This window comes from Alligator mississippiensis, chromosome 16, assembly GCF_030867095.1.
Source record: "Alligator mississippiensis isolate rAllMis1 chromosome 16, rAllMis1, whole genome shotgun sequence".
Lineage (NCBI taxonomy): Eukaryota > Metazoa > Chordata > Crocodylia > Alligatoridae > Alligator > Alligator mississippiensis.
The window spans coordinates 16,273,101-16,300,951 of record NC_081839.1 but is presented as its reverse complement, the minus strand read 5'-3'; the positions used below and the strand labels follow the sequence as shown (position 1 = coordinate 16,300,951).

Sequence of the window (27,851 nt, the reverse complement as noted above, 5' to 3'; positions counted from 1 at the left end):
AAGGGGGAAGGGGGAGGGATACAGGAGAAAGGGAAGTGTTTCATGTGTTTGTAGGGGAAGGGGCAGTGCACGACAGCATATTCCAACAAGTCTCCTAATACATGGCAGAGTCCCCTTCCAGGTACAAGACACATCCACCTAGCTGCATCTACTGAGGCGCCCAGCAGCTGCAGAGACTCCTGGGAGGCAGGACCCGTTGAGGCCAAGGACCACAGAAGAAGGCGAGGAACCCAGCCAGAGGGACTGCGAGACTCTACCTAGCAGTCCGCCAGCCCTCCAGGGCAAGTGAGTGGTCCGCAGCCTGTCCCAGCCGCCTTCCCATTTCTGGCCAGGGAGGAGCAGCTGTGGGCGGGAAACCATATGCCCAGAAGTGATGACATCTCCTCTGGGGCTCTCCAGCACCATCATCAGTGTGTTTGCAAACATCCCCAAGGAGTGGAGGTCCCAACACCTCCCTTGCAAGGGGCCATTCCCCCGGCCACGTGTCCCGGGGGGCCCAAATCTGTGGAGTTTCTGAGTGCTCACAGCTCCCAGAAAAGGTGCCCTACTTCCCAGGATGTATCCTGAGTCCCAACGTTCAGTCCCCCTGACTTGAATGAGGAGAGCAGGCAAGGGCAGGAGGAGGGAGTTGTTAGTCCAAACTAACTGAAGGTCTCTGGTCCTGAGCCAACAGCTTGCAAACCTCTGACAGCCAAAAGCTGGCACCCAGTATTTAGGGGAAAGCATGGGATGTGGGGGAGTCACCCAGCTCGGGGAAGGGGCAGACAGACAAGTAGGGAGAGACAGCTTTGAACCCACACTCCTAACTGTTTCTGTGTCAGGATGGAGAGGCTGAGGCAGATCCTCAGAAAGAGGATGGCAAGAATGGCCCCGGGACAGGAGAAGGACAGGAAGAAGCCTGAGGAGGAGGAGCAGGGCGGCCACCACCAGGCAGAGGCTGCATCAAGGAAGGGCAGGTGGTGGCACTGTCTCATGGGCTGGAGAAGAAGGGCACCTCCAGCAGCCACGGAAGAGCAGGGAGGGGAGCCAGTCAGGCCCCGATGGAGGTGGCCCAGGATACAGCTGGGCAGGCAGGGCCCAGCACTGCCAGAGAGCCAGGCACAGCCCCCGCGCAGCTCCAGCCCCAAACACAGCAGCCAGGACCCCAGCGCTGAAGCCCAGCCGAAGGCCACTCCTCACGTGGCTTGGGAGGAGAAGCCAGGCTCCCCAGGGCAGGAGCTGCACAGGCCCTGGTTCAAGCTGGGCTCCAGCTCCTCCAGGGAGGACAGCGACAGCTCCCAGGAGACTGTTGGCCTCCAGCAACATGCTGCCACCGCCAGAGGTGAGGTGACACCCAGACGTCCAGTGCAAACAGGGCAGTGACCCCTGAGTGCAGTGAGTCGCTCTGTGATGGGGCCGGGGGATCCCAGGCAGAGCAACAGCCTGAGTGACAGGAGGCCTCGCACCCCCAGTGTGGGCCACAGACATGGTCCTGGGTGGGGAGCGGGAAGAGGGAGCCTTGTACGTGAGGGTCCCCAAATCTCCCAGAGGGGCAGGCACCTCCCTGGGGTGCTGGGACAGGCGGGGCCTGAGGCAATGCATGGAGAGGGGCCATATAGCACTTGGGCGGCCACGGGGCCATTTCCTGGGCTGCAGGAACGTGGACACACCTCTCCTCTGCATTGCCCCTCTGTTTCCCCTCAGCAGCAGCAGGCATCACAGTCTCTCCCTCTCCCTGCAGATACAGTCCTGCCCTTCTACAAGGCAGAGGAAGAGCAGAGGGAGGACTTCACCTACCTGGAGGAAGCCGCCCTCTCAGTCATCCTACGGCACCTCCAGAGCACGGACCAGGTAGGAACATCCCAGAGCTGGACCAGCACCAGCACCAGCCCATCCACTCACCCACCATGTGGCCATCTGGGGAGGAGGAACCGAGGGAGCCACAGCCTTTGATGGGCACGTGCAGCCCACGTGGGCTGGGACCCTCGTCGGGGGTGCTTTTGTCCCAAACAACGTGGGGACCCCTCCCCACAGAGACCCCATCCCTGTGCCAGACCCCATTTGCCCAGGAGGAGATGTGGATTGAGAACGGGGGATACCACCAGATCTGAGCCCCACGCTCCCCTTGGGAGGGCAGGCAGGTTCCTGGCTATGAGCCGGCCTTTTCCCATTGTAACTTATGGTGTATGCAGACTGTGAATGAGGGGCTCACTTTCCTCCGTGCCGTCCCCACGCTGTGCCTGGCTACAATGAAGAGGGGCGAGGACACCCTAGAGCCGCCCTGCTGCAAAGCGGCACTTGTGGAGAGGATTGTGGTGAGTTCAAAAGAGCACTGGCTGCTTCGCGTCAGAAGTTAAGCAGCCAGGAGAGGATGTGTGAATGGGGACTGGAGTGAAGAGGAGAGGGCAGGTGTTGCTAGGTGTGTGGATAGGGGGTAGAGAAGCGGGACATTGTGGGGTGAATGAGTACAGGGTGGTAGGGGAATGAGAGGGCTGGAGGACAGATGTGGGAGCGGGTGGGGAAACCGGGTGACCAACAGGGTGTTCATGAGCATGTCGGAGGGAAGAGGAGAGCCGTGTTCAGTGAGGGCGGAGGAGAGAACTGGTAGGGGGGGCCCAGGTTGGCGGTGGCATCCAGGTGCCCCAGGAGCACTGTGAGGTCTCCTTCTCACACTCCCCCATGCGTCTCTCAGGTGCTGATTGACAAGCTGTCCGACTGTGAAGAAGAGCCCAGCACCATCCTTCCTTACAGCATGGCTGTTGTTTGCATCCTCAGGTACTTGTTCACTTGCCCAGCTGCACTAACTGCAGCACTGCTCAGCTCCAGAGATTTCCCCTGGTTTGCCGACGAGGTGGGAATATGTCCTTTCCCCAGGTTAGGTACTGAGTTTCCCTGTAATGATGACACAAGGGCCTTCAGCAAAGGGCCGACAGTGTGGATACTGTTGGAGGGTCAAGGATCAGTGGGACGGGCAACAGAGGGGTCAGTGGGCCAACCCTGACCCTTGGGTGCTGGCACACTTCAGCCTTCCTTGAGGTTTCAATTCATATTGTTGCCTCTGGGTGCCTATTTCCCTGTCGAGACCTGCCCACATCAGAGCCAATGCCAGCCCCACAGAGCTCCATCCAGACAGGCTCCTCTTTCCTGACAGCAAACTGAAGCCAGCCCTGGAGCCAGCCCTGGAATCGCGCCTCCTCTACACCGCCCTCCACAAGACCTTCCTGATGGCCACAGGGCACAACAGCCAGCACATCCAGGTACCTCTTTCTCTCACCGCACAGTCCCACCAGCCATCCCCTGGCAGACATGGCACAGGACTTTCCAGCACTGACCCTCTTGGCTCTCTGTCTTCTTCCAGGGCATGCAGCGGATCAGCGTGGAGTACCTGGAGGCCACGCTGAGGTGTCTGCTGGCAACTTCCCCCAGCCTGGCCAGGCTGCAGTTCATCGGGCAGGTGAGCACCATGGGGAGAGGCTGGGTTTAGGACGGGGACAGCTTCAATGACCTGTGCACTGCAGGAGCCGGTCCTCAGAGAAGAATCCCTGGCTCCTTCCTTGAGACAGGAGTCTGGCGCAAGTTCACCATGCCGATCCCTCAGGGATTACCCACAGAGTGGAGGATGCCCCTTTGGATTTGGCTTTGGAGCCTTGCACGGATACAGGATTTTGTCTCCTTCTTGTCATGCTGTCTATGTTCAGGGAGGAGAGGAGCAGCCCTGAGACAGAGTCTGGTCCCAACTTTAAGAGACAAAAACCATCCCTGAGATGCAGAGGGAGGGGTCGGGGCTGGGAAAGGGCGTTTGGGGGCAGGGCCGTGCTGGATGCAACAATCCCTTCTTACAGAGTTTGGCCCCCTGAGGCTGATGTTTTACCCTGGGCTTAAAGGGTCAGCACTCAGGAGGGGGTGGGGGTGGGGATCATTGGTACAACAGGAGCACGTGTCCACTGCCATGAACTTCTTCCACCCACAGCACTTGACCTTGTGGCTCCAGTTGGAAGATAAGAGGGACAGAGCCACAGCCATCAAGATCACCACCAGCCTGCTCTGCTTTGCAGTCTCCCTCCTCCCACAGTTTGAGGTAAATGAGCCTTGTGTCAGGTCCTGACTTTAGGCAGAGGCAGGGCTGGTGAAAAAGCCTGTGGGATAGCAGTGGCAGCAGTAAGTGCGGGATAGGAGAGAGGATCCCTGCATGGCAGAGTGAGGGCTGGGAACTGGCTGTGCTTGATTCAAGGGCTTGTGCTCCTGGCTAAGAGCCCCTGTCTCAGGAGAGGGCAGCAGCTGCCATAGAGTGCTCCAGGCAGATTCATGCCTGTCTCAGGAGCCCTGCTGCTCCTCCTGGAGCAACAAATGCAGGGAGTCCTCAGGGGGGCCCGCTCCTAGACCCTTGGCTCCCTGCTGTATGGCAGGCAGAGAGATTTATTTCTCAGGCTTCAGGAGATGCACACGGCCCAGAGAGCCTGAGGTGATTGCCGGTCAGACATAGATGGACTCCCCTGTCCTCTGCCTTTCCTTAGGACTCGCCCAAGGTGCCCCTGGTGGGTGACCTGGTGGCCCTGCTGGGTCTGTGCATCAGCGACCCAGTGGAGGAGATCAGCCGCCAGGCCAAGGAGGGCCTCTCCCACCTCTACAAGATCTTGATGCATCAGAAGGGTATGGAAACCTTGAGTCCAGCTGTGGGAATCACCTAAGAAAATCAGCCTGTCCAGGGTCTGCAAGCTGGGAAGTTGACATAGGGGGAGAGTTCACGGAGACATGAGGGCAAAGTGGCCTCAGGGAGGGCAGGAGCAGTAGCCTTGAACTCAGGGGAGGGACTGTAGGGTGTTACGTAACCCTTGGGCTACAGCCTGGCTTCAGTGAGATCGGGAGGTTCCCCTCTTAGACATCATCTGTACCATGGCACCAATCCCAGGGTCTGCAGTTCAGAGCGCTCACATGTTTTCAGTTCTGAAGCCAGAACAGCAGCTCTGACCAGCCTCTCTCTGTCCTAGGGCAAGACATCCAAGAGGCACAGGAGCTGTGGCCCATCAGCCAGCACCAGCACCACCTACACCGAATCCTCCTCTACATCGATCTGGCCACAATGGGAGAGGTAAGGATGCTCTGCCCATTCTGTACACCAGCTCAGGGGATGGGGCTGTGTTTCCCTGGAATACCTGCCTCCTGCCTTCAGGAGGAAGGCTCTACCTTCAGCCCACAGCACCCTCTGTCAGGCTTAGAGCGAGGAGCAAGGGTGCATGGTTGTATGTCCGAGTCCTAGCCGCGTCCATGGTTTGTATGTCTTGCATGGTGTCATGCTGACGTGGCCCAAGGACAATCCCCTGGGAGGGAAGTTACTGCAGGACCCCACTGTCCCTCCCTGACTGACACTGGAGGTCCTGAGCTGGGCAGCTCTGACCTGGGGCTGGCAAGCAGCCAGCACACACCCACCATTGCTCCAGCAGATCCTTGCAGGAAGTCCCATTCTATGCAGAAGCGCAGACAAGCTGTGCTCTTCTCTCCACAGTTAAAAAGCAGAACCACCCTCCCCTTGGGTTTCAGTAGGCAGCACTGTGAGCTTCCATCCCAGGCTACTTGACAGCCCCATGTGAAAGGCAGGGAGAAGGCCAGGGCAGGAGAGGGGAACAAGACCTGAGTCCTCCTCTCCTTATCTGGACTTTGCATCCGCTGAGAGATTTGAAAGGCTGTCGAGTAGAGTGACCTGCCATGGCTCCAGCCAGGCTCTCATCCTCCCCACAGCCCATCAAAAGGGCAACTCATTCCAGTTCCTTGACGGGGAGCCTGGCTCTGGGATGCAACAATGCCTTGTGTCCTGTGGGTTTCAGGCCTTCAGGAAGATCCTCTCCGAAGACCAGAGGAGAGCGTTTGCACAGAGGGCACTGCTGGGGATCCACCATGTCATGCTGCACGTGAGCCAGGCCGGGGTGGTTCTGCTCTATGCCATCCTGGGGCAATCTGGTCACCTGATGGGGGCAGAGGTGAGCAGCATGGTTGGATTCAGGAAATGAGTGGCAGGACACACTCTCTCACTTCTAGCCAAGGAGAGGGTGATTTCTGGGTAGGGAAGCTAAAGACGGTGTGTGTTTGGTGGGGGACAACGCGTCTGGTAGACATGTCTTTGGGCTGGTTTGGGATTGTGCTGGCTCCAATGTCATTACCTGACTGTCCCTGGTGGCCCTGGAGTCCCTGACTGGTTTCTGTACCCTTGCAGGAGAAGGAAATTCCCGTCAGGGTACTGAGGAAGCTCCTAATCCTGAAATGCTTCCATCAGCTGCCCAAAGAGCTGCAGAGGCACAGTCATCTGGAGAGTGCCTCAAGGATCCCCATCTCTCCGCAGCAGCGCCATCCATCCTGATGCAAGCAAAGGCTGGGTGTGAGGCCACGGATGCCAACTGCGAGGCATGGGACACGGTGTAGGGGAGGTCGGAGCCGTGTATACAAGCCCTAGGTATCAGAGTGTGGCAGGGCACTGCTAGTGCCTGCCACTTTCAGGGCTGGGTCAGGCATCCAGCAAGTGCCTGATGGCAGCAGTCATTTTGACAACTTTGTATATAAAGGCTGCAGTCTGCTGCTGCCAGCCGAGGCAGAAACATCGCCTCGCTGAGCTGCAGCAGGAACAACCAGGCGGTAAGGGAAAGAGCTTATGGGGATGGCTAGGAGGCTCTTGGTCCTGGGCACGACCGAAAACTGCACCCTGCCGGGAATGGGTGCCCTGGTGGGGCTCCTAGTGGCGTGGGAGCCCCCAGGAAATGCCAGGCCAGTTACCACCCCGGTGAAAGGCGGGTCGGGGCGCCTTAATAACCCCAGCTCCCACAACCAGGTGGGTAACCCCATAGTAGTCCTGAGACGACGGACCCCTGCGAGAGAGCGGACTAGATGCTCACAATCCTGACTTGAGGCACCCTCAACTGGTCAGTGCTGGGGCCAGGACCAGAAGGGTCAAAAGGGCCAGGGGCCCACTGTGAGGGACGCCCAGAGCCAAGGGCCTGGGGTTTCTAACTGGCCTTGGAGGGGAGGCCAGGGCCTGTGTGGCCAAAGGTCCCGGGGTGTGGGGCACACCTGAGAGGGGGAAGAGTGCAGGGAGGTAGACAGCCCAGAATGAGGGCGGAGTAGGCCGCCTGATTGGAAGGAGCCAGTTGGGGTCCAGACTGGAGGATTATGGGGCCCAGGATGGGGCAAAGATGCTAAGAACTGGGATGCCAGCTGTGAGACATAAGCTGCAGCATAGGGGAGGATTTGGAGCTGCAGATAACATCCCCAGGCATTCGGGCAAGAAATGGACAGCCTCCCGCTTAATTAAGACCATCCTTTTGTATTGCCACGGTGTGGCAGGAAAGAGAGGCGGGCGCTTAGCCCAGAAAAACTTGGGCAGGAAGGGCCTCCTGTTACACAGTGCAAGTAAATGGGCAGCTTCCTGCCATGTTCTCATCTTTCACCTGTATCATCAAGGTTGTGGCAGGTGAGGGAGGCGGGCAGTTAGCCCTGAGACAAGTGGGTGGGTCAACGATTTGACCGGCCCCAGGATGCCCACTTGTTACCAGTGGACAGGAGGATTAAGTTTCAACCAGACTGACCAGCAGCACTGGTGTTGCGGGGGACTCCTGCTTGGGACACCCCTCTGAATTTGGTTGGTGTTTGTGAGAGACGCACTGAAATTAGATTAAGGGTTCAAAAACATAAAAGGGATTGCTTTAGGACTAAGAGGAACATGAAAATAAAGAGGATAAAGAGTGATAATGGCAAAGCAGGTAAACAATGGGAAGCACACACAATAATACCGATGCAGTACTTTACTAAATATCACAGTCAGCTGGAAGGCCCAAATGAAATAACAGGAAAATGGAAAATGGCATCAAGGAAGCAGACAGTTAAGAACAGGGCAGAAAATTATGGCATCCAGAGGATGAAACCAGTCTGTCAATCCAAGGTGGTTCAAATAGTTTGGAAGGTCACCTGGGACTGGGTTGTTCAGCACTATTGCCTCTCACCCTCCATGTGGAGCAGAGATTACACTCACCAGTCTCTTAGAATCGGATGCAGCCAGGCACAGCTCTCCCACAACTCCAATCATAGCACCTTTGCCAGTGTAGTGAGAGAACAGCTGCTGATGAGTCAGGCAGTTGTGTGAACTACCTGAGGCCAAAGTACCCTTTATAGAACCTACCTGTACAGCATGTATCAAGAATGGAATCACCTTACTACGTCTTAGAGCTCATCATGTTGTGAGAAACTGGTTATCAACTTTCAATATTGAGATTGGGCGGTAGGCTCCACATATTAAACCTTTCTTTCACTTCTTGAGTAGACAAATAGATAAAGCTGTTCTTGCTTCTCTAGACAGAATTCCATTTTCAACTATTTCACTGTACATAGTTTATAATAATTGTTGCCAGACTTTTCCGGAAAGTTTTCTAAAATTCAGATGGAAAACTGCCAGAGCTTTCCCCTCTCTAAGAAATGCAGCACCTCCGTAACTTTCTGTAACATGATCTCCTTCTCTAGTTCAATTGCTTGACATATTCAAATCTAATTCATATAGCTTCTAATCTAATACTGTATTATCATTGGAGGTAATTATTGCAGAGATCTGCTATTTGATGCGTCTGCCTAAAGTCTTCTAGCCAATAACTTACCTGCCTTGTCACGCCACTCATAGTCATGTTCACTCTCTTGACCTGACATGCAATCCCATGTCAAAATGTTTATGTATCATCACAAGAGACTTATTCTGTCTGTCTGGAGCACTCTGATTAGTTGTCTTGGCAGCCAATCGCAATGCTGAAACTGAAACAACCAAAAGTGCAGACAGAATAAGACCATTTCAGACAGATATGTAGACAACTTAGAGGTAGAACGAAGCACTGGGGCGCTCTGCTGTGGAGTGGGTAGGGTCCGGCGAGGGCACGGGGGTGAGGGGGCAGGGTTGAGAGGTGGGGAAATAAAGCAGTGAGGGGCCCGTTCCCCATTTTTCCCCTCCAGAACCTGCCTGCCTCTCCTGCAGCCAGAGAGAGAGCTGCCAGTGGGATCTGAGCTGCTGGGGGCCTCCAGTGCTTCCCTGCATGGTGATGGTGCCCCACAGGACTGCCGGGCCGGGTGTCAGCGGGTGGGTGCTGCCCATGCAGTGCCGCCACCACAGCGGGAAGCACTGGAGTTCCCTGCAGCTCAGGGGCTGCATGAACCACTGGCAGCTCACTCCTCAGCCACGGGAGATGCAGGCAGGTACCGGGAGGAAAAAAAATGAAGAGCAGGCCCCTCACTGTTTTTGTGGGGTTTTTTACTTGGCAGAGCCTGCCTGCATGAGTTGCCACTGGGTCTTACAGCCCCTGAGCTGTAGGAGGGCCTTGTACTTCCCGCAGCGGTGGCAGACCCCCACTGGGCCGGCTGGGCAGGGTGCTAGCTGCTCGGGTGCAGCCCCAGCTCTCAGGCAGTATCTGCCAGAACCAATGGTGCATGCGGCGCTGGAAGCCTGGGTGTTTTCAGGGAAACTCAGGCTTGGTGGGCTTCCAGCACCCCGTGCACCGTCCCTGCCACCTTCCCACCACCTGGAACCACCCGGGAATGGGCTGGCTGCCCCGGGATGGTAGTGGGATGGCAGCTGGGTGTGATGGCAGCCAGAGAAGGTGTCAGGGATGGGGTACGGGGCAGTGAATACCCACCAAGCCCAAGCTTCCTCCAGCACCCTCAGGCTGCCAGCACCCCCAGGCTGCCAGCACCCCATGTCCCATCCCCATCGCCTCCTCCAGATAGGGCCCTTGTACATGTGAGGAATAGCGCTGTAATATGTTATGAAGAAAACTAATACACATGGGATGTGTTTTACTTTGCTATGTAAAAACTCATTTAAATCTTAACATGCCACCGAACCTGTACATCATTACACATTTAAATGGTTAAAAATGGGCAACGAAGCCACTTAAATGGGCTATTTCCTCACATATCCAAGAGCTGTTAGTCACGTATACAAGGGCCCTCTTATTCTATGACTGTAACCAAGTCACAAGGTCAAACTTTTGACAAAATATGTGCTTGTATTCCTAAGCCTGTGTTTACACATGGACAGCTTTACGTAGCCATTTGAAGGGTGAGAATTTTTGATTCTGTTAAAGTATTCGGTCAATCACTATCCTAAAATCCTGTATTTAAAGTAATAATTTTGCAATAAAAATGTAATTACAAATGTTTTGTTGGTTTCATCTAGTTTTGAATTATTATTATTTTAATTTACATCCTTGGGGATCTTACTGCAATATTTAAACAGAAGTAAAACTCTAGATTCCTTTCATGTCATCACAGAAATACACCAAAGAAACCACACCAAAGCAAGTAACACATGCGCTGCGGGGGCCCAGGTGCTTCCCTCGGCAGCAGCGATTCCCCTGCAGCCACCCGGCTGAGAGCTAGGCGCACTGGTGCAGCCCCAGCTCACAAGCAGCACCCACTGGATCCAAGGGTGCACGGGGCGCCGGAAGCCTGGCCATGCTCAGGGAAGCTCGGCTTTGGTGGTATTCCAGTGCCCCATGCACCGTCCCCGCCAGTAATAGATGGCAGTAGACTATCGATTCTTGGCAGTCAGTCACAATGGTTAATGACAGGCAGAATAAGCAGGGCATTATAATAGAAAATTTTAAAATGATGGAATAAGAAGATTTCAGGAAAGAAAATTTAAGTCTGGAAGACTTCGAAGTCCATCTAGTGAACATGAATATGACAGAATGCGAAACAGGCAAGCAAGAGAAAAAGGAATTGCCTGAAGAAAGAAAACAACCTTTCGAAGCTGACTGAAGAAATCATTTAGCAGTACTTGGTGTAAGGATTACTAAAAATCCTGTATTTAAAGAAATACTTTTGCAATAAAAATTTAAGTGTGAATGTTTTGCGGTTTTCAGCTAGTTGGAGTTCTATTGTGCTTTTCTGAGGGATCTAAATATATTTTCAGTTTGTGGAACTAGTTTATGTGCTCTTTCATGATGTGAAATATCTTGCTCTGCTGCAAATAACATTTGAGACCTGTCTTTTGCCCTTTCATTAGCACACTTTATCTATTTCCCCCTAAAAAGTAGCTTTTCAAGGTTCCCTAACCAGTCACAGCAGATGACATGTAATGCCTGTTGTCTTCAGTAAACTATGCGATCGATTTCTCCATTGCTCACAGAATATAGTATCTTTAAGCAATGAAGTGTGAAGCTTCCAGCTTCCCTTGTTCTTAATACAAAGATTTAAATCCATTGCTATTATAATGGGAGCTGGGTCAGAAATTAAGATGTGTTGTGTTTCTGCACCTAAACAAGCAGGACCCAGAGACTGGGTATGAGAAAATAATCAATCCTGAAGTACGACAAGTGAACTGGTGAGAAACAGGTCTAGCCTCTCACCTCTGGGTTGGTGAAGCCTCCAGATATCTACCAATCCTAGGTCTTTTTAATAAATAAGAGGGCTTGTTTTCAGTTTTCTGTAGACTCTGTTAACAGTAACTGAGTTTTCAAGCACCGTATCCAATACGCAGTTCCAATCACCACCCAAAAGATTGGACTTTGTTGCTGACATATTGGTACTGTATGACAAAAAGATAGCATCTCCACTACTCTTACCTCCCCTCAGAGTCGCCCCATTTGTTAATGAATCTGAAAGCAATTAGTTTGTGAACGAATATAGCTGTACCTCTGCTTCAAGAATTGCGTGAAGAGTGGGATACAGCTTTTCAAAGCATTTCTAGTAAGAAAAGCAATCCGACTGTCCAGAGATGGTAATGGTCTGAGCACTTTCGTCCCTTCGGTGGGCTCATTCAATGCTCTCCCATTGCATGACATGACAGTCATTGTCATTAGTTCTCCCCATTGTACATTGAATGAAGTTGCCAAGCTCCTGGGGACAAAGAGGGACAAGACATAAGAAAGACAAGACGTAACAAAGAAACCCCCAAAGCAATATCTCACTGCTTGGTCACATCCAGGTCCCTGATGGCTTCAACTAACACGACCACACTCACCGCTCCACACGCTAAATAGTTACAACAGATTGTTATTGCACCATCGACCATGTGTTAATATTACTAATTTCACTAAGGTACGAAAATCCACTAACCAAAGCAGTAAGGCAAGCGGTAATAATGTCATGTCATGTCATGTCATGTCATATACTTCCCTGAATGCCTGTGCTGAAATGTCTAGAGGTAAAAACAATGTTACTATATAGCCAACCTCTTGAGCACCTCAGCCTTCAGGAAACAACAATCTATCTCCTAACTGCTAAAAGATTTAAAGTGGCCTTCGCTATACGTATAACTGACTAATGACAACTAATTAAAGAGTCCTTGTATAATTAAAATGAAGATATTCTGGATTTGGCTTCTTCTCAGGTAATTAGCCCAAGAGTTGTCCTGTTCAGTAACAGGGGTTGTGAAGGCTTCCCAGACGGAGGGGCAGCTGCCTGCTCTGCGGCCTCACAAAACGGAGGGGACGCTGCCTCTCAGCATCGCACAAAATGGAGGGGAAGCTGTCCCTCACAAGCCAGGGAGGCTTGCCTGGTCCACGCAGCAGTGTGACGGGAATGCAGCGCAGGAGCCCAACAACTTTGCTGCCTGGGACACGCAGGGGAGAACGGTGATGATGATGCCATCGAGGAGCGCTCTGCAGAGGGGTCGGCAAAACGACCCTGCGGGCGACGGGGTTGAGGAGTACCAACCCTCTCTCAGTGAGTATGGACTCCCCCTGGGAAAGGGTAAACCCCAGGTACTTACCTGGGGCTTGCATGGAGGCGCAGACCAGCTGCTGGTGTTTCCTGTGGTAAGTCTGAGCTGCGGTGCGAATGGAAGGACGCTGCTTGATCTTTGATTCGACCAACTAAATAGTTGGAAAACCTGTTCTTTGCAAGCTTTCGGGCACAAACACCCTTCTTCAGGCATAGGGACAATCTGCTGGCGCTTTGTGTTCTCCATGGTGGAAAAGAAGTCAATATGCAAACTGCAGGTCTGTGAATATGCGAATATGTGGCAGCGAGGATCAGAAGGGATGGGGGACAATAAGTGTGAGACAAATAGGTGGCGGGGGGGATGGGAAATGGTGAACTGGTGCTCAGTTGTAGCTGGCAAAATGCAAGTTTCCCCAAGTAGCTTGTGCACAGGGAAAAGAGGGATTAATTGTGTTTCGAACCAGCGCTGTAGAGATACGCCTAGGTGTTCGGTAGGTAACAGGCCTGCAAGCAACAAGGAGCTCATTTGCCAATGCTGCCACATCAAGTGGACTTCAGCCACCACCTAACTGCACGTAAGAGTCTTCCCACCAGGGATCCTGATTTTCTCGGATTTAAAAAAATCCCAATTTTCAGCTAAAAAAAAGTAACTCCAAATCTACATTTTTCCATGATTAAAATGCAACACCACTGTGTACACATCTCTATATTAGTGGTGTTTCATTTAAATGACGGAAAAATGTGGATTTGGAGTTCCTTTTTTTAAACTGAAAATTGGGGATGTTTTGTAAATCAGAGAAAACTAGGATCCCTGCTCCTCGCTGTTTCTTGTGCCTGGGAGGCACCTGAGAGAAGGGCAGGGCAGTGAAAAAAGACCCTTTTGAAAATGGAGATGCTAGAGGCAAACGGAGACTGAGAGAGAAAGGCAGCAGGGGAGGAAGCTGAGAGCACAAGTGAGAAGCCAGCAGGGATGTTTCCTGAAAGAGACTGCCTGCAAGGTAGCCAGGTGTTTGGGGCCCAAGGGTTCACCCGGTGTATTGTAGCTGACCAGTACACACTGCTTTCTCTTTAAAGAAAAGAAGAAGAAGAGCCGCTTGCTTTGGGTGCGCTCCGTCCCCTTGAAGAGGGAAAGTCCCCTCCCAGAGTTAAGCCAGAAGGTACGGGAGCCAGAGAGAAGAAATTGGGGGGGTTCAGGACCCAAAAGGCGAGGGTGCCAAAAAAAGGAATGGACTGGTAGCACCAAGCAGAGGGTTGTTTCTGGTCTTGAATCACTGAGGGGACAAAGACCCCTTGGGAAAATTAGGTGACTTGCTTTAAAGGAGCCCTGAGGATTTCATCCCAGAGGTTAGCTGTTAGGGGTGTACGAAGCAGGCCGTATTTGATTTGGATTTGCATTCGGCCTGATTCAGGGGACACTGATTCGATTTGTTGATTTGGATCATTGTCCCGAATTGATTTGGCTGAATCCAAATCTGCAGATTCAGTGCTGATTTGGAGAATCAGCGATTCAGCCATAGACACAGCTTTAAATGTTTTTTCTACATAGCTCGAGGTACCAGGCACGGCTTGTGAACGCCGAGATGGTGGGGCAGATGGGGCGTCCCACAGGAGCGTGGGGGAGGGTGGCCCGCGTGCTCAGCGGCGGACCTGGAAGTGGACCAGAAGTATTTCCGGGTCCGCCGCCAAGCACGTGGGGGACCCCTCTCCCCCGCATCTCCCAGTTCGGTGAGCAGCTGCAAGTAGACCCCGGGTGCCCCCCCAACCCAGGAGGCACTCGTTGTCAAGCCAGGGGTAGGGGGGGTCACTTGCACGCTCCGCGGCAGACCTGGAAGTGAACCGAAAGTGCTTCTTGTCCACTTCCGGGTGCACCGCTGAGCGTGCTGGGGACCCCCCTGCGCTCCCGTGGGATGCTCCGTCAGCCCCACCATCCCGATGTTCACGAGCCACCTGGTACCTTGAGGTATGTAGAAAAAATATATAAAGCTGTGTCTATGTCCGAATCATCGACTCTCACCTGCCCCCACCCTGCACACAAATCTGGGAGTATGTGTCCCCCATACCCCTCTGGGAGTGCGCACAGATGTGGGGAGCCAGCTCCACCCTGCCTCCTGGATGAGCTGCCTGCAGCCCCAGCCCGCTCCCCACCCCGGCCCCGGAGCCACGCGGTCCAGCCCCAAACCCTGCATACCACCTGGGCTGGGCTGGAGCTCTCCAGAAAAGTTCGAGGGAGGAGGGAGGCTCCGCAAGTTATTTTCCCTCCATGTTATCCAGGGAATCTCCAGTGTATAATACTCGACCAGTCCTTGGAACAGGCAAAAACCTTTGTCTCTCCATTCTGCAAGACGTGTGCTCAACACTGGGCTTCTGATGAGTGCTCTCTACACTGTGACCCCTTCCCATCCTGTCATTCATGAATTCTTTTCTGCGCATTGGCCACATTCGGGAGATGTCGAGGGTGTCGCCAATCTCCCATCCCAGCCTTGCCTACAGCTTGGTGGTGAGGGCTTAGCTCACTGTTGTGGGAAGTAGGAAATGAAGGGTGCAATCTTTCCAGTCTGAGGGGGACCTCGAGTTCAGGTTTCCAACTTCCTGAGAGAGTGCTCTAACCACTAAGCTATGCAAAAGGTGGACATGACTGCAGCTTCCCCTCAGAGGTAGGCTCCTTTTAGTGCCAGACGTACCACCCTGAGTCAGGCACCTGGGCTCTGAGGAGGAGCAGGATTTCAGAGACAACCCTCTGGTTCCTGTTGTCTAGGTCTAGGCACCTTTATGCCCAGGTGTCCTCAGACAGAAAGTTGGGTTATTTTGAAGGCGGCATCCTGCTTCCCAGCGTTTGGGCAGAGAGATGGGAACGCTTGCCACATTTGTAGAATTTTCCCGGGATCTCTACCTGATTGATGAAGGAAGGAGGAGATTTTACTCATGTGCACAGCAAGAAGGTCAGCTACCTGTGCAACAGTATCTCCCCCTTCCCTGTGCTCAGGGAAAGGCCAGGGTGGGGACGGGGATGATGGTGAAGGAGAAGGTCTCCGGGTAGCTGTCGATATGGTGAGTGACTACAAAACTTCATAAACCTGAGGGTTTATCCAGTTACTTCTGTTGCCAATTTTCAGTGTACATGAAAGCACTGCTTCTTTAAAGCAGTGCTGATGTGATTATTTTGGAGGAGTAATGCCAGGATGCGAGGGAAGGCATAACATTGGGTTTTCTATAAGAAAGGCTCCAGGGAGCCAGAAAATAGGATTGCAGCTCACTCACTGTGGGAAATGTCTCCCGCCACATTCTGTATGAACAGGGGCATCAACTTGGCCACCTGATTTACTCAGACTTTCCTCAGTTTAAAACACATGGAAACAAGAACACGTAATGGAGTCAAAATGATTTCAAATTTAGGAGATAGCTGCTTTGGTTACATTATAATAACCAATATAAAGACAATAAGTTCTAAGTAATATAAAGGCAAAAGACAATAACATCATAGAAGAGGGGCCAGCAACATATTCAGATTCAGTCTGCAGAACCACTGGCGGTGGAGAGCTCTGCCTGTGCCTGCACCTGCCCCCATGTCAAGGTCAGGCAGCAAGGGGTTGTGCAAGAGCTGGGCAGTTTCTAGCTGCACCCGGGCCTCTGCCACTTATCGCCACCACCGTCCCTCAGTTGTAGCATAGGCAAAGCTTTCAGCCAGTGGGAAGCTGCACTCTCCCCCCCAGCCAGAGGGTAGGGGGCTGAGAGAAGCAGTGGCAGTGGCACAGGCACAGCTCCTACATTCCTGACCCTGGCTTGGGCTCAGGAAAAACTCCCCACTGCCAACGTGCTGCTAAAGGCACTCGGTCCACACCAGACTGGAGCCGTATGGTTGCGGCCACTGTATTAGGAGATTTTTCTTAGAAGCCATTGCATTCAAAAATCTCTCATTTCAAATTTGCAAAATTTCAAAAAACTTGAGAAATATTATCTTTTATCCTCACTACAACAAGGTTGTAGGTCTTCCTATATTGTTTCAAAGTGCCCTCCAGTTAAGGAGAGGTACATTGTCCATAAAAGAGAACGCTGTTGGTTACATTGTTTTTGATAAGGTAGAGGAAGGGGTGGTCAGCCTTAAACTCATAAGGCATCCCAGGACTTGTATAAATTATTTCAACCCCTGTAGCAGCAGCTGCTTCAGTGCCCTCTTCATTAACACCCACGTAAGATTTATGGATGGCTTTGGACACAGCCAGATCACGGTTTCCGTTCATTCCTGATAAATCAGCCTTTGAAGTGTCAAACAAATCGAGCATCCCCATAGCCTGCAGAGTTTTCCCAAAGTCATAGCTTTCCTGAATCTTGAATCGGGGCAGGTACACATTCACGTTTTGTTTTTGCATCTCCGTCATTGTGGTCCACTCTACAAATTTTTTATAGGTGAGTGCGCTGTCAAGCTACAGGGGCAAAAACAGGAGAATAGAAAACTTAGGATGAAAAAACAAAGAGACCAAAGAGCTGAATTTGTGCAAGTGGAGTGAATCTGGTTTTCAATTTCATGTTTAGTATGCTTATTTAATTACAAAAAACAAATGGATTACCAGAACACAGCTCATAATCAAATGAAGAATGGGAAGTAGGACCATTTCCAAATATATTTTAATCTTTTCCTGTGTCTTTTGAGATCAAGATATCAAATTGTATTTGAAATGTGGGAAATATCTAACCAGCACAATTGATGCTCAATCCTGCCACACTCCCAAAGTAACATTTTTTAGATTGTCACTAAAAAGTCGTATTTTCAGGATTAATTGTTGAATTTTTTTTAAATCCCCAAAGTTTTATTCATTAGCAATTTACCATGTATATTTTGTCTAAGGAAATGAAATAGAATGTTCTCGGTCTAATAACAGGCATCTTCAAAATCCACAGTAAATGGGAGAAAATATAAAGAACCTTTACTATTGCCTTTTCTTCTGTCTGTACTGCCCAGGTAATTGAAGATGAGCAAAGATATCAGTGCATTCATAGGCAGCGTATATAAGCCTTTTATACACACCCTCAGAGATCAGAGGATTTACCTGTTCCAGGCCAGCGGAGTTATCCTTGATATCTTTTGGTAAAAAAATGAACATACTCAGTTCTCCTTCTCCTTTTTTACCGTAGGGGAGTTTGAGCACTTGAATCTCAGGTTCCTCTATGATGGCCAGATTGTAGTAGCCATTCTGAAACATCATCTGCACATTCTTGGTCCGATTCTGTAATATGAAGAACAGACACGAAGAGAAGCAGAAAGCACAGACATTCCCCTATCCAGAATCTGTGTACTGGAAGTCACACAGTCAAACTGGGTCTAGGATCTGTTTCTGGCCCAGGATGAAATTCTCCACAGGTAGCCAGCCCCTGTTCTATCTGTCGGCTTTCTGGACCTGAACAGTGGCATGTTGTGTTCCTCCCTTTCAGCCCCTCTCACATCAAGTTCATTATAACTCTCCTTTTCATTCTACAGAGGACAATATCGACTTTTTTCCGACTTATGGGTTAGGATAGAATTTCCCTCAACCCCATCATGCATTTGTTTTGACATCTCAAATGAGGACATTTTGTTTTAAAGAACACCAGAGAAAAACATCCATTTGTTAAGGAGAAGAATTAAGTTAAAATCCCCTGGATATAGTTACGTTCCTCATTTTGGAACCCAACATTATAAAAGCCAGAATAGCGCCAGAATCCTGTTTTATAGATTTGGATTGCTTCAGGCTCAAGAACAGAACATGAACGCAACTTCTTATCAGGTGTGTCCTGATACCTCTAGGACACATTTTATGCGGACTGAGATAAGAAGTCATTAAACACGTTGCCTTTTCCACATTGAGCAATTTTAATTCCCTTTCCCCAATCAGTAATGGACCTACACTTCCTTTGGTCCTTGACATCTAACTTCAAAGGGTGCTTGTGTGTCTCGTAGTAGCTGTATTACAAGTGCCTTGGTCTGCCCGGGTTTTTCCTTTATTGCCATCTGTAGTATTGTAGCTACGCTTCCACATTTTGAGAGATTCCTTGTTAAGTTTCAAGTCACAAAAGCATTTGCTGTTTAGCCAAGCCAGTCCGTTGACGTGATTCTTAACCTTCCTCACACAGGGATGACATATCCTCGTGCCCTTAATATTCCCTCAAAGGTACAACCAAATTCCCCGATTCCTTTTTTCTTTAAAGGTACTGTCCCTGGGATCCTGGCCACCAGTTGTTTGAGGTTTTGCATGCCCGTGCTAACCTTTACTATTTATTTGTACTCTTGTCATGCCTAAAGCCATACTTATGGTCAAAGACCCTACTGGGGAAAGCACTGTATAAATCCAGAGCATTCCCCACAGAACAGCTTCACCTTCACAGAGGGCTACTGGATTGTAGGCATTGCACTTGCAGTGTTTGGCAAGCCCTAAACCTGCTGGGTATCTTGAGTCTACCATCAATCCCTGACCATTGCAAGGTCAAACTATCATCACCATCAAATCAGCAGCAGTATCAGGCCCTGCCCTGGATTTACCAGCCCTCTTTCAGAGCCAGTGAAGAGAGGGGGGATGCAAAGGGAGGGGAGAAAGCCAGGCTGAGCAGGCTTCTTTCTGCTCACCTCTGGCACCCAGCAACCCAACATCCCAGTGTCCCCCCTCCCCACACACGCACCTCTTTGGAAAACAGCTGTCTCCCATTGCTAGCAGACAGGTATCTGTGAGCTCAGGGAGCAGCAATCTCCTCTGCTGCCAAAAGGCAAAGTTCAACTCCTGTTCTTGGTGCATGAGGAGGTAAAGGGGTTGTCTCAGCTGAATGGAAAGGAATTTGCCTTGACCTTTTTGTTGAATAAAGAACCCAACACATGCAAGCTGTAGAAAACCACACATGGAAATGATGCATTAAGGAAGCAAATCAAATGGTTGCCTTTCAACCTAAATGTACAGCCCTGTGTGTATACATCGTGCTACTGTCTGTAGTCAATGATCTCCGAGCCAGAAAACTGTTTCATTTAGTGCACAGGTAAGTTTGGTGTTCTCAGACTTCCAGAAGCATGACTTTGGATGGTCCAACATCTTCTCATACTTTTGCTGTTGGTGGGAAAGGAGGTGTTATAACTAGTAAAAACCAAATGAAAGAACCTTATTTAGACTTCAAAGTGGTACGTGTCCAGCCAGCATGCACCTCTGAATGCTCACCAGTTTTCTACGCTTGCTTACAGTGCTACTATCCAGAGTAAATCACTTGACGCTTCTTTGCTTTTCTCTTTCTGCAGAGCTAGTCTTCCCACAGGGAGCAAACGTGTTCTCTGAAATGAACAGCCAGGGCAATGCAGACTTCAGTATAAGAAGAAAACCAGCTTTTGTTGTCACCCCAGGGCCTGCTGAAATCAAGAAAAAGAGGAGGCGCCTACCTAGCCTCTTTAGAGGCAGCAGGCTCAGACCTGAATGAAAGTTTTTTAAAAGGGAGCTGACATAAATAACACCGTCAGGCTGGGGGACACTGGGAACCTGTAGGGGGTTGGGGTGCAGGCATGGGAGGGATGGGGTCAGGTGGGAATGGGGAGCAGAAGGAAATATAATTTATGTTCAGGAGGGATGTTGGGCACAAGGAGTGGGAAGGATAGGGGGAAAATGGGAGGGAGGTTTGTTTCAAGGCAGGGATGGGGGTAGGGTTTTGCAATTGCAAAGAAGCAGACACCCGGGTGGGGGAAGGGGTATATACCCTTCCCCCTGCCCCCCCAGCACTGCCGGTGCCCCTCACTCCCATCCCACAGCCCCTTTTCCTCCCACCCCCACATACCTCCTGGTGCTCCTCCCTTATCCAGGAGAATGAAAGTAACCATCAATCCCTGCTTCAATTGCCCTGATCCCCCTCAGCCTGCTCACCTCTGCCTGGAGTCCCCTCTCCTGCCCCTCCAGGGCCTCAATCTGGGCACAGGTGGCACAGGCAAGAGACTCCCGGCCCCCACGCTACCCCCAGGCCTCAGAGGTCCCTCCCAGCAACCCCCGCAGACAGGGCTCAGGGCACTGCCGACCCACCCAAGGGGCCTGTCTCGGTGGAGGCCTCCCAGGAGCTGCGGGCCGGAGGCAGCAGCAGGGCAGGGGCCTTGGCTGCGCTCCGTGGCACCCCATAGTAGCACCCCTCCTCCTTCACTTCCCTGAATCTCTGGCATAAGCCCCCACGTGCTCCTGCCCACGACTGCTCCCTGTTCACTGGCTACCTGGTCCCAGCCTGATCCCCAGCAGTTTGTGATGCACTCTTGGGAGACGAGGTTAGTTATATGCTCAAGACCTTTCCCAGCTTGCAGTGGCATGCATAGTTTTCAAACTTTTTTTAGGAAGGCTTCTAGATCATCTCCATGTTTGTTGTGAGGGAAGATTGGGGTGTTCAGCCTGAGGGGAGCAGCTGGGGCTCACTATGCGCCTGCAACTCCAGGGTTTGACTGCATCCTGAGTACTGCACGGTGGTGTTTGCACTTGAACCTGGCCTCTTGGGCACCATGCTCATGATGGCGCTGGACCTCTTCGTGCTGGCACTGGCCCTCCTTGTGCTGGCACTGGGTCTCCTCCTCCACCATCTCCATTCGCTTCAGCTCTAGCTCATGCTTGACCTTGCACTCCTCAGCTTCCAGCTGCAGCTGGTATTTGCACAAGTCCCACTCAGAGGATGGCCCCCGGGTTCTGCATGCACGTGTGCAGGTGATCTTGCAGCCTGGTCATCATCACACAGGATCTTAATCAGGTCTTCTCTCTTCTGCTCCCTCCTCTCTCTTTCATCACCTCTTTCAAGTTGACCACAGTCATGTGGTTATACTCGTCAGCCACCCCAGCTATCTACACTGACCACTTGACCCGATGCCAAATTAAAGATTGTTTGCTCAAGGGTTTCCAGTGACTCTGTTTCCTTCCCCAAATAATGCCTTCAAGTCACAGGTTGTCGGATCCCACAGCTACCATCACATGTGGTGGGCCAGTAGCTAGTGCTCCTGCGTTGAGCCACCCACCTCACTGAGCCTGACCACCTTCCAGGCTCTAACTGCCCCCCTGGGGGCACCCCACAACCAGTCACCCCCACTCCTGGGCCACACCTGCAAGGCTGGGGGAAATGAAGCCACCATTCTCGATCTGGACTGATCTTGGCCCTATGCCCCATGGGAAACAAAGGCCTAGTAGTCTTTGAGGGTATTTGATCCACTGCTACAACTTGGGGTGCCTTCCTGTCTGAAACAGAAATAGTGGTCCCCCTTACTAAGCCAAACCAAGGGGATCCCAAGGCACCATCTACACCCTCTCCCAATGAGTCTCCCAAGCTACGTACACAGGAGAAACGTATTGGTTACAAGAAGTAGGTTTGGAGTATGGCACAGGATAGAGCAATATCAGAGAAATCCCTTAGTGCAAACGATGGCATGATAGCCTTTGATCACGCATCTGAGTTCATGCAGGCTATCTATTTAGTTAGTGAGGCTGTGCAAAATTTTGCCTTGTGTTTCATTTCAAAGCTGTTTCAAAGTGTTTCAGGCTCAAAACAGTGACATTGAAACAGAACAAAAGGATTTGATACAACTTGGAAATGAAACAAGGGCACTCAGAACATTTTGAAAGTTTCAAACTATTTTGCATTTCGACGCTGGGCTTATTCGGGTTCAGCACCAGTCACAGGTGACAGGGCAGCCTCCTTTCATCCAGCTCACAGGTCTGGGGCTCGCATTTCTGGAAGGAGTCCAGCACAGCCTGGCAGCCTTCCCGGGGGTACGGGCTGCACCCAGCATTGGAGATAAATGCTGGTGCTGCCTGTCCCAGGCAGCAGCTGCAGCCTCCCCTCATCCGGCACAGATACGGGAGCTTGGTCCCCCACGAGTAGTGTGGCACAGCCCAGCAGTCCTGCCGGGGTGCAAGCCCCTGGATCTCGGCTGGGCATGGAGTGCACCCGGCACCGGAGAGGATTGCTGCTGCCTCCTGTTCCAGGCAGCAGCTGCAGCCTCCCCTCATCTGATACACTGATCTGGGGGCTCACACCCCTGGCAGGGCTGCTGCGCTGTGCCAGACTCCTCCCAGGTATGCAAGCCCCCAGATCTGTGAGCCGGATATGACAAGGCTGCCGCTGCTGTCGGGGACAACAAGTAAGCCCTGTTTCAAAATTCAAAATGGTTTCAAGCTTTTGAAATGTTACAAGTGCCCTTCTTTCATTTTGACTCCTTTTGTTGTGTTTCAGTTTCACTGTTTTGAGCCTGAAACACTTTGAAACAGCTTTGAAATGAAACACCCGGCAAAATTTTGCACAGCCTCACTAACTAAATAGATAGCCTGCATGAACTCAGATGCGTGATCAAAGGCTATCATGCCATCGTTTGCCCTAAGGGATTTCTCTGATATTGCTCTATCCTGTGCCATATTCCAAACCTACTTCTTGTAACCAATACGTTTCTCCTGTGTACCTAGCATGGGAGACTCATTGGGAAAGGGTGTAGATGATGCCTTGGGATCCCCTTGGTTCAGCTAAGTAAGGGAAACCACTAAATCTGTTTCAGACAGGGAAGCACCCCAAGTTTGTGCAGTGGATTAAATACCATCAAGGACTACTAGGCCTGTCTTTCCCATGGGGCACAGGACCAAGATCAGACCAGATTGTGGATGGTGGCTTCATTACCCCAGGCTTCCAGGTGTGCTCCAGGAGTGGGGGCGGCTGGACGTGAGGTGCCCCCACGGAGGCACTTGGAGCCTGGAAGGTGGTTGGGTGCAGTGAGACACATGGCTCAATGCAGGAGCACCCCCTACTGGCCCACCACGTGTGATGGTAGCTGTGGGATCTGACAACCTGTGTCTTGAAGGCATCATTTGGGGAAGGAAGCAGAGTCACTGGAACCCCTTGAGCAAACAATCTCTAATTTGGCATCGGGTCAAGTGGTCTGTGCAGATAGCTGGGGTGGCTGACGAGTATGACCACATGGCTGCGGTCAACTTGAAAGAGGTGAAGAGAGAGAGAGGGGGGAGCAGAAGAGAGAAGACCTGATTAAGATCCTGTGTGATGATGACCAGGCTGCAAGATCACCTCCGTGTGTCCATGCAGAACCTGATGGGCCGTCCTCTGAGTGGGACTTGTGCAAATACCAGCTGCAGCTGGAAGCTGAGGAGCACAACCTCAAGCATGACCTGGAGCTGACGCAGATGCAGATAATGGAGAAGGAGGCCCAGCACCAGCACAAGGAGGTCCAGCACCAGCGCGAGCATGAAGCTCAAGAGGCCGGGCTCAAGTGCGAACATGATCTCTTAGGAGTCCAGCACAGCCCAGTTGCCCTCCCGGTAGTTCGAGCCCCTGGATCTGTGCCCTGGATGAGAGGAGGCTGCCCTGTCGCCTGGGACCAGCACTGGGCACGGGGTGCGCCCAGCACCAGAGATAATTGCTGCTGCCATCTGTCCCGGGCAGAACCTGCAGCCTCCCCTCTGTGATCCCTACCAGGTCATATTGCCCAGGAGAGAGCCGGCAGGCTAGCTCCTCCCGCTTGTTCCCCATGCTCCTGGCATTGCTGTACAGGCAGCTGAGGTCCCAGCTGACCCCCTTGATGTCCTGAGATGCTGTGGGAGAACCGCTGCATTAGCTTTTGAAAAACAGTTGTGTTTGTGTCCTGCACAAGGGAGCTTTCCTGTGCTCAAGTCCCCGGGCACGCTCCACTTGACCTTTCCCCGGCCCCTGCAAAGTCAGGTTAAAGCTCTGTGCGTAGATCAGCCATCAGCTGCTCTTCAGGCCTCTGGGCTCAGGCCACTTGCTCGGCCCAGCCCTCTGGGCACCTTCTGCACGCCCCTCTGCACGAACTCCCGTGCAAACCGCTGCTCCCTAGTTGGGCTGCACCTGCTTGTGCTCTCTGTTCGCAGGGGTCCCGGGGGGCTCAAGTAAGTAGGGACCTGGGCAGGGGGGTTTCCCTCCCGGGCTCCACTCAGCTGACATATCCTGCCCAGCACGGCCCCACACGCACACATGCACACACATGCACACACGCTCACACTTCCTCAGCCCCCTACAAGCGCCCCTGTGCTCACTCGCCCTCTCTCTCAGCCCAGCTCCTACCTCCTGGCTCTTCACTGGAGGGTCCAGGTCTTTGGCTCCCAGGAACACAATGGGCATGATCCCACGTGTCTCCCCCGGGGAGCATTCCCAAGAACAATTTCGACTAACGTGGCCCCTTTCCCACCCCCCAGTGCTGCTGGTGCTCCTCATTCCCAACCCACAGCTCCCTGCTCCCCCTGGTAACCCTAGATAGGGGGGCATCGGCAGAGGGGCAGGGGGCAGGGGGTGTCTGCAGGGGGGTGGCGGTGGGGGGGCAGGTGCAGTCCATTGGGGGTTGGGTGGAGAATGGGTTGGCACAATTTGTGGAAAGATGGGGGGCAAGCACGATCCATGGGAGGGATTATGGGGATGCAGGATCTGCAGGGGATTTCTGGGGTCCGGGAAGGTTTGGCAGGATCAGGTTTTTAGCCCCCAGCCTGGGTCAGTTCCAGTTTTCATCTAAACGTGGCAAAAGCACGGACGTGCACCCGGACAGTGTCTGCAGAATGGCTGTACAACCACCATTCCTGAGATGACAAATTGTATATAGTTAAAACATTTATGTTCCTATTATTTAAGACAATTAAATATTTATTAGTTAAAAAGTCCTGTTAAAGGTCATCTTTTTAAACAGTTGTACTCTCCTGAACAAGATGTCTTTTCAAAAGGCAGAATGCTTCTTCGATTCAACATTTATTAATATTTTACTGAAATTATGATAACATTAAAAGACAACAAGAAATTGTTTTTTAGATATATAGGGAGTAAAAGGAACGCCCAGGGAGGAATAGGACCCCTGCTAAATGGGCAGAAACAATTGGTGACAGACAAGGGGGACAAGGCTGAACTCCTCAACGAGTTCTTTGCCTCAGTGTTCCTAAGCGAGGGGCACGACAAGTCTCTCACTGGGGTTGTAGAGAGGCAGCAGCAAGGCACCAGACTGCCACGTGTAGACCCTGAGATGGTGCAGAGTCACTTGGAAGAACTGGATGCCTTTAAGTCAGCAGGCCCGGATGAGCTCCATCCGAGGGTGCTGAAGGCACTGGCCGACATAATTGCAGAGCCACTGGAGGGAATATTTGAGCACTCGTGGCGCACAGGACAAGTCCTGGAGGACTGGAAAAGGGCCAATGTGATCCCCATTTTCAAGAAGGGGAGGAAGGAGGACCCGGGCAACTATAGGCCAGTCAGTCTCACCTCCATCAGAGGCAAAATCTTTGAAAAAATTATCAAGGCTCACATTTGCGAGAGCCCGGCAGGACAAATTATGCTGAGGGGAAACCAGCACGGGTTCGTGGCAGGCAGATCGTGCCTGACTAATCTAGTCTCTTTTTATGACCAGGTTACAAAACACCTGGATGCAGGAGGAGGGGGTGGATGTCGTATACTTAGACTTAAGGAAGGCCTTTGATACAGCATCCCACCCCATACTGGTGAACAAGTTAAGAGGCTGTGACTTGGATGACTACACAGTCCGGTGGGTGGCAAATTGGCTAGAGGGTCGCACCCAGAGAGTCGTGGTGGATGGGTCAGGCTCGACCTGGAAGGGTGTGGGCAGTGGGGTCCCGCAGGGCTTGGTCCTTGGACCGATACTTTTTAATGTCTTCATCAGTGACTTGGACGAGGGAGTCAAATGTACTCTGTCCAAGTTTGGAGATGACACAAAGCTATGGGGAGAAGTGGACATGCCGGAGGGCAGAGAACAGCTGCAGGCAGATCTGGACAGGTTGGACATATGGGCAGAAAACAACAGGATTCAGTTCAACAAGGAGAAATGCAAAGTGCTGCACCTAGGGAGGAAAAATGTCCGGCACACCTATAGCCTAGGGAATGACCTGCTGGGTGGCACGGAAGTGGAGAGGGATCTTGGAGTCCTAGTGGACTCCAAGATGAACATGAGCCGGCAGTGTGACGAAGCCATGAGAAAAGCTAACGGCACTTTATCGTGCATCAGCAGATGCATGACGAACAGATCCAAGGAGGTGATACTTCCCCTCTATCAGGCGCTGGTCAGATCGCAGTTGGAGTACTGCGTGCTATTCTGGGCGCTGCACTTCAAGAGGGAGCGGATAACCTGGAGAGGGTCCAGAGAAGGGCCACTCGTATGGTTAAGGGCTTGCAGACCAAGCCCTATGAGGAGAGACTGGAGAACCTGGACCTTTTCAGCCTCTGCAAGAGAAGGTTGAGAGGTGACCTTGTGGCTGCCTATAAGTTCATCACGGGGGCACAGAAGGGAATTGGTGAGGTTTTATTCACCAAAGCGCCCCCGGGGGTTACAAGAAACAATGGCCACAAGCTAGCAGAGAGCAGATTTAGACTGGACATTAGGAAGAACTTCTTCACAGTTCGAGTGGCCAGGGTCTGGAACGGGCTCCCAAGGGAGGTGGTGCTCTCCCCTACCCTGGGGGTCTTCAAGAGGAGGTCAGATGGGCATCTAGCTGGGGTCATCTAGACCCAGCACTCTTTCCTGCCTATGCAGGGGGTCGGACTTGATGATCTATTGAGGTCCCTTCCGACCCTATGAATCTATGAATCTATGAATTAGGAATTAGATGGTGTTTTTTTACATGACTGGCCCTGGGATGCTCAAGTAGCCATCAGGTTTTTAGGCATCCCACAGGAAAGTGAAAAGAATTGCTATGAAAAGAATTGCTATGAAAGCAGACAGTTAGCTCTTGAATGACTCCAGCGACAGGACCCCAACCCGCTGCTCAGAAAACTGCAGTAGGAAATGAAGAAAATAGAGAACCTTTTTTACAATGTGTTCCTATTCAGATTTTTCAGAGATAACACTTGGTATTTGGGAAACAAGTCCAGCAGAAAGCGGGCATGGAGAACGAGCAGCCTACTTATGAGACTTCAGAGAAACGAATACCCAACGATTTCCAATTCGTTTGAGTTTTCTCCATAATTCTTTGGGCCATTATGGAGGATATAGATATAGCTACAGATACAGATATAGATATACTCAAGGTTGAGTAGGGTAGGGACTCCTAGCAGAAATACAGCTTTACAAAGTAAGACCTAGTTTTGGAATGAGTAAAATCGTCACCTTCCCTGTCTTCTGTCCCCACCACCCCGTGGCCCTTTCTCATCTATGAAGTGTTTGGAGTGGACATGTTGAACTCTTAAGTCATCTCAAAGTTCAGCTGACCTCTAAAGTGTGG

At 51.7% G+C, this 27,851-nt stretch overlaps 2 protein-coding genes across 2 annotated transcripts in view; one reads left to right on the top strand and one right to left on the bottom strand.

The window, feature by feature from the left end:
- The window catches only part of LOC132246613 (short transient receptor potential channel 2-like), a 578,215-nt gene that overhangs the window by 482,136 nt on the left and 68,228 nt on the right, over positions 1 to 27,851 (bottom strand). The window lies entirely within an intron of this gene.
- On the top strand, positions 28 to 6,426 carry LOC132246626 (maestro heat-like repeat family member 5). The gene is made up of 12 exons (XM_059719965.1): positions 28 to 285; positions 822 to 1,321; positions 1,721 to 1,830; positions 2,172 to 2,294; positions 2,672 to 2,754; positions 3,131 to 3,236; positions 3,338 to 3,433; positions 3,950 to 4,057; positions 4,494 to 4,629; positions 4,968 to 5,068; positions 5,802 to 5,954; positions 6,188 to 6,426. Exons 2-12 carry the CDS (start codon positions 823 to 825, stop codon positions 6,329 to 6,331), a joined length of 1,659 nt encoding a protein of 552 aa, XP_059575948.1. The 5' UTR covers positions 28 to 285; position 822; the 3' UTR covers positions 6,332 to 6,426.